The sequence below is a fragment of the Carlito syrichta genome, unplaced genomic scaffold (genome assembly GCF_000164805.1).
Source record: "Carlito syrichta isolate Samal-C Ts95f unplaced genomic scaffold, Tarsius_syrichta-2.0.1 Scaffold304465, whole genome shotgun sequence".
Lineage (NCBI taxonomy): Eukaryota > Metazoa > Chordata > Mammalia > Primates > Tarsiidae > Carlito > Carlito syrichta.
This window is the reverse complement of record NW_007248561.1, coordinates 441,155-450,775: the sequence shown is the minus strand read 5'-3', so window position 1 is coordinate 450,775 and position 9,621 is coordinate 441,155. Positions and strand designations below refer to the sequence as shown.

Sequence of the window (9,621 nt, the reverse complement as noted above, 5' to 3'; positions counted from 1 at the left end):
GCCTCCACGGCTGCCCTGGTGCTATCGGGTGTGGACACCACCCTCGGAGAGGCGCCCTTCCCCCCCCTGCCAGAAGACCCCGGGGGTGGAGGGCAGGATGGGACCTCACCCCCTTTCTGGGGGACGAGGAAGAGGTGAAGTGACCAATGAAAGCTGCATTCCCAGTGACTCAGTCTCTTCCTCTGTGACCCCTACTCCCAGCGGTCCCCAGGCTCCTGCCATGCGGGGTTCCCAGGCCCGGGACGCCACTCGAATCCTCTGCCAGGTTGCGTCACCTCGCTCCACCCGCCTGACACCTCGGCACACCTGCCCGGTCCACTTCTCAAACAGCAAAACAGGCACACACTCCAGCACCCACGACCCGCCACGGCGCAGTCACGCGCATTCCTTACACAGACGCCTGGGCTCACGCTGCCCTGTCCCCAGTGTCATGGGTTCGCCAATACACTGCAGCCACACACACCAGTCTTGGGTACCCTGACCTCGACGCCCCGGTGCTATGAGCCCCAGTGTGCCGGTGCGTGCTAGGGCAGGGCGGTGGAGGCGCGTTCACGCGAGCGCACAGGAGTCCCTCGGAGTGGACAGGGAGGCCGGCCGGGAGGGGGCCGAGCTCCAGGAAAGGCGCGCCCGGCCTCTCCCCGCGGCGCGCAACTGGATGCCGGAGTCCGGGCCCAGCGGGCAGAGCCCGACCCCGCCGGGGCCCCTCCTGCCCGCCATTGCTGCTGTCCGAAGGAGACACCCTCCCCCCCCATCCGGTGGATAAAAATAGCCGTGCGCAGGCCTTGGGAACCGTAATGGGAGCCACATGTTGGCCAGATGTGCCCGAGACACCGCCAGGAATGCGGAGGGCCCCGAGCGCCAGCCGGCCCCGCCCCATCGACCAGACGGGCCCGCGCGCGGGGAGGCAGAGTTTACTTTCTCGCGTTGCCCAAAGTCGTGTGCAAGGACGCGGTGGCCCGGGCCACACGTCCCTCCCGGCCCGCCCTCAGTGAGTCTGCGTCTGCGCATGGATGGAGCCCCGGGTCGGGGACTTCGGGGTCCTCTGCATCACCTGAACCTGGTGGAGAACACGCGTCAGGGCTGGGCCCGCCCCGAGCCGCCCCTCCCACCCGGGGCGCACCCCACCCACCTCCAGCAGCTGGCGCTTTGCCCTCTCGCACTTCAGCTCCTCCCGGATGTCGCTCAGCTTCCTTCTGCGGACACCAGGCCCAGGTGAGGGGACGGGGGCCTCGCCCTCCACGCCCGCTCCCTGCCCCTGCCCCTGCCCCGCCCACTTACTCCAGCTGCGCTCGCATCAGCTCCAGCGTCTTCCTGAGAGACGCCACCTCTCGCCGTAGCGTCGCTATGGCGACCGTATCACCCTGGCTTTCCGCGGAACTTTGCGGAACCCGGGAATGGAGGGCGAGAGACTCTTGGGGGTCTTGTGTCGGCTTGACAGAATGTGGGTATTTGGGGGCAGGGGCTATCTCTTTAGGGGGCACCTGCTTTTTGGGAGCCGCCTCCTCTTTCGAAGGTGTCTCCTCTTTGGGGGGCGCCTCTTCTTTAGGGGTGGCCTCCTCTTTGGAAGGGTCCTCCTCTGAGAGGGCTGTAGCCTCTTCCTCGGGGCGGGGTTTCTCAAGGGCAGGCCCGGCCTCAGGATTAGACCTGGACTCAGACTGGAGTGAGGTGCTGTTTCCCCCAAGCAGGGGGTGCACCCACATACAGAGGCGTCTCTCACAGGGATCATGCTGGAGTAGGGGCTCCTCTGGCATGTGTACCTGCTCTTGGGACTGAGGCTCTTTGGCCACGAGGGACTTGACCTTCTGCAGGGTTTCCTCAGGAAAGAAGTGGTGGCACTGAGGATTGTCCCTGATGGACACCTCTTCTTCAGAGAACACCTGCTTTGAGGTCAAGACCTTTTCTAGGATGGGGGTCTCAACCCCTGGAGGGGGAATCTTTGGGTCAGGGACTTCATCCTTGGGTGAGACTTCTGGGGCAGGGGGCTCTTCCACAGATAAGATCCTCTCTGGAGTGGAGGCCTTGTCCTCCAGAGTCAGGGTCTTCTCTGGGATGGGGACTTGGTCAGGAGTCGGGATCCTCTCGGGGGTGGGGTTCTCTGGGGTAGAGGCCTTGTCCTCCAGGGTCAGGGTCTTCTCTGGGATGGGGACGTGGTCAGGAGTCGGGACCCTCTCGGGAGTGGGGATCTCTAGGGTCGAGGCCTTGTCCTCCAGAGTCAGGGTCTTCTCTGGGATGAAGACTTGGTCAGGAGTCGGGATCCTCTCGGGGGTGGGGTTCTCTGGGGTAGAGGCCTTGTCCTCCAGGGTCAGGGTCTTCTCTGGGATGGGGACGTGGTCAGGAGTCAGGACCCTCTCGGGGGTGGGGCTCTCTAGGGTAGAGGCCTTGTCCTCCAGGGTCAGGGTCTTCTCTGGGATGGGGACTTGATCAGGAGTCGGGATCCTCTCGGGGGTGGGGTTATCTGGGGTAGAGGCCTTGTCCTCCAGGGTCAGGGTCTCCTCTGAGATGGGGACTTGGTCAGGAGCTGGGATCTTCTCGGGCCTGGGGGCCTTCTCTGGAGATGGGATCTTCCCTGAGTTGGTGGTCTTGTCCAGAGTGGGTGTTCTGCTCACAGAAGGGGCCTTTGCCAGGCTGGCCTGCTTGCCCTCCTGCAGTGATGGGGGTTAAGTCTCAGCTGAGTTGGAGTCTGGTTCCCCTCAGCCTGGGATCCTTCACCCTCGCACCTCGCACTCTGGGAGCCAGCCTCTGCCCAGTCTCCCCAGTCTCCCAGCCTCCTGCCTCTTACCTGACTGGATGCAGCATGTTGCCGAGGAGCCTGGGTTTTGAATCGCTTTCTGCCAAGGTGGTTTCCCGCTGGGGAAGCTTTTCCACTGGAGATGCTGCCATTAGTGCCTATGAGAGCAGAACCTCAAGAACCCAAGCCTACTCTGACCCTCAGTCTCTTCTCACCTCTGTCCCTCAGCACAACCACCCGAAGCCTGTCCTCTAGTCCTCCCAACTGGAGGAAGGCAGCCCTTACCTGAGTCTCGGGAGGGGAGCTTCTGACTGTCCTTGTTGGGTGTCCAAGATGTCCTAGAACACATCCCCATCAGGGCCCAGAGCAGGGGGTGGGGAGTGGGGAGGGGCATTTCCTTTTTACCCCCCTTCTTCCCCCAGCCCCACCCTGCTCCTTACTTGGCTTTGGTGGGCCCAGTGGGGGCTGTCACCAGCTTCTTTACTGTAGGGAGGGATGTTTTGGGCACCAACTTTTTTGGTTCCTTAATGGCAGCTGAGAGAAGAGAGAGGTGTGAAGCATCTGTTCATCCATCTAACAGCTGCAGGTCCTGCCCTGCGCTGTGCACAGGGGACCATGGACAGGACATGAATCTGACCGTCACCTTGTGCCACATGGATCTAGAGGACAGTGGGGTACCCCCCCCAAAAGGACACCTAGCAGACAGTTGTCAGAAGCTTTGTTGGGGAGATGGCCCCATATCCCGCCTGGTTTTTATCCACACATTTCTAAGCCTTGACCCTTGTTCAGTGCCCGTGGCACCACATCTCTTCCTGCCCCCTCCACCTGCCCCGAAGTCCTTTACTCCCTGAGATTGCACCCAGTTTTATGGCTTTAATTATCACTCATAAGCCAGCAACTCCCGAATTTTCATCTCTAGCCCATTCTTTTTCTCTGAACTCCAGACTGCCCTCTGTGTTCCACTTGGAGCGCTCACTGGCATCACACACACATAACAGATCCAAATCCAGTCTCTGGCTTCCCAAGCCCCGCCCCCTTGACTCTACACTTTGCCTGTGTTCCCCATCGCACCCGTTTAACACACTTGCTCGGATGGCAGAAAGACTCCTTTTATTCCCTATGCTGCACATCCTAACCATCAGCACATCAGCAGATCCCATCTGCTCGACTATCCACACAATTCCCGAATCCCATTACTTGTCACCACCTCTACCACCAAGTGACAGCCTCCAACCTGGGCTTCAGCCTCCCCACCCCCACCCCTAGTGTGTTCTTCCCACAGCAGCCGGAATGAGCTCACGTTCTACTGGGAAGCAGATATAAATAAAGGAAGTAAAATCCGTGGTGTGTCAAAGAGTTATTAAGTGTGACTGACAAGAATAAGCAGGGGAGTGTACAGTTTTAAATGGGGTGGTCAGAGAAGGCCACACTGAAGTGACAGTGAACACCCAAAGGCAGTCACACACAGTAACATTCATGTCCATAGACACACAATCTCTGGTGTATGCACATGTGCTGCCATTTATTCACACACACGTTATCACATATAGATTCACCCACAAATCCGACAGTGGACAGGGGTATGGACTCTATAGCCAGGCACCATCAGGCTTTGAATTCCAGCTCCAATCCTTGCTAGCTGCGTGTAACCTGTGCTCCAGTGTCCTCAATCCGTAAGACATGGATGACAGCAGTACACACCTTGTAGGACTCTTGTGAGGTTCGAGTGACTTAACACATATGAGACTGGTAGACAGTGAAAGATAGTGAAAGTTAGCTCTGATTTATTCTATGGCTGATGAGGTGTCTGTCTGTAGGGCCCTCTCACTAGAAAGCAATTAGGACACAGTTTAGGACACAGCTCTGAGGAACTGCTGGACTGATAAGAGGTAGAGAGGTCCACAAAAGACAGGGAATTGGGGCCAGAAAGGTGTTAGGAGGGCCTTCTGCTCTGTGGCTACTGAGCCTGGGACCTGGGATGTGGAGCCAGGGCCCTGGGCTCTGCTCCTCGGTGCACCAAGGTCCGAGCTCACTACCACACAGCAGTGTCACCTGGTGCCACCTCTCTTCAGGAAGACTGACGTGGTCTCTAGGGGTTGGCATTTTCTGGCTACTGGCAAATGCACTCTGGAAGAAACCCATGGGAGTCTTGTAGGGGAATACTAAGATCCAGTCATGAGCTCATAAGCAAAGACCATCAACTGCCCAAGAAGGCAGGTCACCAAGTGTGGGAGCCAGCAGACACCAGACACTGGAACTGTCAGGCAGAGAACACAGCATCGCCATGTATAAGATATTTGAAGAAATTAAGAATGGGCATGCAATGAAGGGCCATCAAGAATAAACAGGCAGATTTGGAAAACAAACAAGTAAACAAAAAGAAAACTGAACTACTAGAGATGAAAAACAGCATTCTTGAAAAGAATGCAACTCCATTCTTTGCATGTACATGTTCATTACTTACATGTACAGGTGAGACGGGAGAGTAAACACAGCCCCAGAGCCAGAGAAAGAATCAGTCAGCTAGAAGTACAGAGATAAGGAACAATCTACCAGAAGGAACGGATACCGGAAGCAGGGCTTGGCTCTGGCTGAGTGAGGTGGTGGGCCAACCCTCTCCCTCACGAGGCCGCGATAAAACTGGACAAAAATGACCAAGCAACCACTTCAGTGGTAGAGAGATTGGCTGAAGGCATAAAATACAGAGGCATCTGCACCCTGACAGTGTTCTTGCCTAGGCTGCTCCTACCCTTGCCCCCTCCCCACTTGGGCCACATGGATGTTCCCCAGGGTGAAGCAGGCTATTAGGCTCAGCAGTCTCACTACCTTGGTTGAAGGCAGCTCAGAGTATAACCTTGGCCTTGACATTGGTTCCATAAATATTACACCGAAAGCACAACCAAGCCAAAAAAATTTTTTAGATAAATGGGGACTTCATCATGCCTATAATCCCAGCAATTTGGGAGGCTGAGGTGGGAGAATCCCTTGAGCCCAGGAGTTCAAGACCAGCCTGGTAAACATAGTAAGATCTTGTCTCTACAAAAAAAACCTACAATAATTAGCCAGGGGTGGTAGTGTGTGCCTGTAACCTCAGCTACTTAGAAAGCTGGGGTGGAAGGATCCCTTGAGCCCAGGAGGTCGAGGCTGCTCTGAGCTGGTATCACGCTACTGTGCTTCTGTCTCAGACACACACACAAAAAAAATCAAAATTTTTGTACATAAAGGAACACCATCAAGAAGTGAAAAGGCAACCTACAAGATGGGAAAAAATACTTGTAAATCATAGATCTGATTAGGAACTATTATCTAGAATATACAAAGAACTCCTATAACTCAATAGTAAAAAGACAACCTGATTTTCAAAATGGGCAGAAGATCCAGGCTGGGCACAGTGACTCAATCCTGTAATCCCAGCACTTTGGGAGGCTGAGGCGAGAGGATTGCCTGAGCTCAGGGGTCAAAATCAGCCTGGGCAACTTGGCAAGACCTCGTCTCTACAATAAATTAAAAAATTAACCGGGCATGGTAGTGCATGCCTGTGGTTCCAGCTACTTGGAAGGCTGAGGTGGAAGGATCACCTGACTGAGCCCAGCAGGTCGAGACTGCAGTGGCTGTGAGCATGCCACTGCACTCCAGCCTGAGCAACAGAGTGAGAATCCAACTTAAAAAAAAAAAAAGACAGTGACTACATTTGGGGTGAGGGAAGTGGTAAATAGGAAAGAAAAGGAGAACATAAACTAGAGGCAATGTTCTGGTTCTTGGGTTTGAGTGACAGATAGGCCATTAAGTTTTTTGCTTTTTGTTTTTGTTTTGAGTCAGGGTCTTACTCTGTCATGCAGGCTGGAGTGCAGTGGCATGATCATGGCTCACCACAGTCTCAGATTCTTGGACTCCAGTGATCTTCCTGCCTTAGCCTCCCAACATGCTGGTGGAGGGGTGAGCCAAGTTTCTCAATCCCCTTCTTTCTGGGACCACAGGTGTGCACTACCATGCTTGGCTAAGTTTTAAAAAATTTTTTTTGTAGAGACAAGGTCTCACTATGTTACCCAGGCTGGTTTTGAACTCCTGGGCTCAAGCAATCCTCCTGCCTCAGGCTCCCACAGTGCGGGATTACAGGCATGAGCCATCATGCCCAGCCTCATGAAGTTTTTATTTATTTATTTTTTTGAGTTGGAGTCTCACTCTGTTGCCCAGGCTGGAGTGCAGCGGCATGCTCATGGCCACCACAGCCTCGACATGCAGGGCTCAGGTGATCCTTCTGCCTCACCCTTCCAATTAGCTGGAACTACAGACAGGCACTACCATGCCTGGCTGATATTTTGATTTATTATAGAGACGAGGTCTCACCAAGTTGCCCAGGCTGGTCATGAACCCCTGAGGTCAAGCAATCCTCTTGCCTCGGCCTCCCAAAGTACTGGGATTACGGGCTTGAGCCACCACGCCTGTCCTATGAAGTTTTATAATGTACATGTTAGCCGGGCTCAGTGGCTCAGCCTGTAATCCCGCACCTTTGGGAGGCTGAGGTGAGTGGATTGCCTGAGCCCAAGGGGTCGAGACCCGCCTGGGCAACCTGGCGAGACATCATCTCTACAATAAATCAAAAATCAGCCGGGCGTGGTAGCGCGCGCCTGTAGTTCCAGCTACTTGGAAGGCTGAGGCGGAAGGATTGCCGGAGCCCAGCAGGTCGAGGCTGCGGTGGCCGGGAGCGGCCACTGCACTCCAGTCTGGGCGACAGAGTGAGACTCCAACTCAAATAATAATAATAATAATAATAATAATAATAATAATGTACATGTTATATACATTTTTGGTATGTGTACAATGTTACATTTAAAGAAAAGTAAAAGACACATAAACATAAGGACACTTACAGAGCTACTCCGTGACACACTTAAGAAAACACATGAACATACAGAGTCTCATAGACTCAGACACATAGATCTATACATTTCCTTACAAAATGAAACAAATCTATTCATGCCAAATTCTCAAGGCACACAGAGAAACATTAACACGTTAACATAAATTGAGCCACGCATTGATTTGCATACATTCCTACCAGGTTCTTAACCCACAGGGGTGGGAGCTCCTATGGGGGTACTGGACCACTGGGAGCTACAGGTGCTTATGGGCAACTGGACTGGTAGGTCTCCCAGAGAGCATCCCCCAATTCCAGGCTCCCAGTCACCCACCTGATTCCCGAGACACTGCTTTCCGTGGGACCAGCTTCTTGATCTACGCAGAAAAGAATTGCAGGCTGAGCATCCCTAATCCAAAGTCCGAAATGCTCTAAGATCCGAAATTTCTTGAATGCTCACATGATGCCTCAAGTGAAAAACTGTACACCTAACCTCATGTGATAGGTCACAGTTAAACCTTTGTTTCATGCACAAAACTATTTACAGTATTATATAAAATTACTTTCAGGCTATGTGCATACGGTGTATATGAAACATAAGTGAATTTTGTGTTTAGGTTTGGCTCCCATCCCAAGACATCTTATTAATATAATCACAAATATTCCAAAATCCAAAAATACTTCTGGTCCCAAGCATTCTGGTTAAGGGATACCCAATCTGTATGAGAATCCAAAGAGGGTCCCTACATGTCTAGGTCCACCCTCAGGGGTAACCCTCCAGGTGGATCCAGGGAGTAACAAGACCCTAGATTTTGTCCAAAACAGCCTGCCCCCTCCCCCCGAGTGCCTGGCTCTGTACTCACAGGGGGTGGTGGGAGCACAAAGTTGTCTGGAAAAACTCCTCTTCTGCCTTGACACTCTCCTTCCCACCAGCCCTTATCCTCTGTGGTCTGGGAGAGAAACATGCCAGCAGAGAGGTGAGCCTGGTCCTCCAACCTCCTTCCTTCTGGGATCCCACGGTTTCTCAACACTCCCTTCCTGGGCCCGCCCCACCCCAATGCTCTCTTACCTTTCTCAGTACTTTCACCTCATCCCCTCGGTGCAGTGCCAACTCATCTGGGGCCTCAGGCTGGTAGTCAAACAGGACCCTGCAGGTCTCAGGGTGGGAGACTGAGGAGAGGTCAGTCCACTGAAGCCAGGCCTACCCCATCAGTCAGCGGGTCCCCTCCCCCAAGTCAAAGCGCCTTGGGAGTGAGGGTGCCAGGGGACCCTTTGGCTGGGTGCTCACCTGTCCGCAGGTAGTCTGGAGGGCTGTCATATGTCAGGCTGCTCAGCTAGTCGCCACATGGGGAGGGAGGAACAAGATGAGGCTCCAGCCACCCTAGGAGGAGCTCACCACCTCTTTGCCCACTCTGACCCAGTTTACCTTGGGAGGCTGCTGGGGACCAGGGCTGATTGAAGGTGTGTCTGAGCTATCAAGGCCTGGTGGGGGACAGTGAGGTTAGGGAGGGTGCTAATTCACTGGTTAGGTCACGGGAGAGGGTCAAAGGGGTCACAGGGCCAGGATATGTAGATAACAGACTCATGTCATTGGAGAGTGTGGAATCAGGGTCACAGGGTGGAGGTCTCACTTGGGGGCCCACTGTCCAGCAACTCCACAAAGTTGGATGGGAAGGCTCCCAGTTGCCCGTTCTTCTTCCCCAGCCACCAGCCGTCCTCAATCTGGGGGGGGGGGACGCAGGGGCATCTGGTTCTGCACCAAGGGTCTCTAGAAATCGTCCGCCCTCGGTTCTGCCTGAGGTCGCCCTCCTCCCTCGCACCCTCACCTCCCCATCTCTGCGCCCTCATTATTCCCATCGCCCACACCCTCCTTTCGCCCATCCTCCTCACTCGGGAGACGTGTTCCATCGCCCTCCCTCAAACCGTCCCATCACCTTATTCCCTCACCTCCTTTATTACTTCCACAGTCTCCCCAGCTTGCAGTTTCAGCTCGTCCGCCTGCTCTGGGCTGTAGTTGAAGTTCACTTTGCACCAT

At 54.3% G+C, this 9,621-nt stretch overlaps 1 protein-coding gene across 1 annotated transcript; it reads right to left on the bottom strand.

The window, feature by feature from the left end:
- Positions 1 to 985: 985 nt before the first annotated feature.
- On the bottom strand, positions 986 to 9,621 carry SH3D21 (SH3 domain containing 21). Its single transcript, XM_021713329.1, has 13 exons — positions 9,534 to 9,621; positions 9,013 to 9,068; positions 8,875 to 8,920; positions 8,656 to 8,756; positions 8,450 to 8,536; positions 7,921 to 7,963; positions 3,169 to 3,262; positions 3,014 to 3,066; positions 2,780 to 2,886; positions 2,328 to 2,642; positions 1,279 to 2,018; positions 1,130 to 1,193; positions 986 to 1,057 (listed from the first exon to the last, which is right to left on the bottom strand). Exons 1-13 carry the CDS (start codon positions 9,619 to 9,621, stop codon positions 986 to 988), a joined length of 1,866 nt encoding a protein of 621 aa, XP_021569004.1.

What these genes read in the sequence shown, in the direction of transcription:
- SH3D21 (XM_021713329.1), bottom strand. Translation starts at nt 9,621, where the DNA reads ATGGTGCAAAGTGAACTTCAACTACAGCCCAGAGCAGGCGGACGAGCT. An exon ending in GTCCCCAGCAGCCTCCCAAG is followed by an intron (nt 8,921 to 9,012) that starts GTAAACTGGGTC and finishes TGTGGCGACTAG; the next exon opens with CTGAGCAGCCTGACATATGA. An exon ending in CAAAGCGCCAGCTGCTGGAG is followed by an intron (nt 1,058 to 1,129) that starts GTGGGTGGGGTG and finishes GTTCTCCACCAG; the next exon opens with GTTCAGGTGATGCAGAGGAC.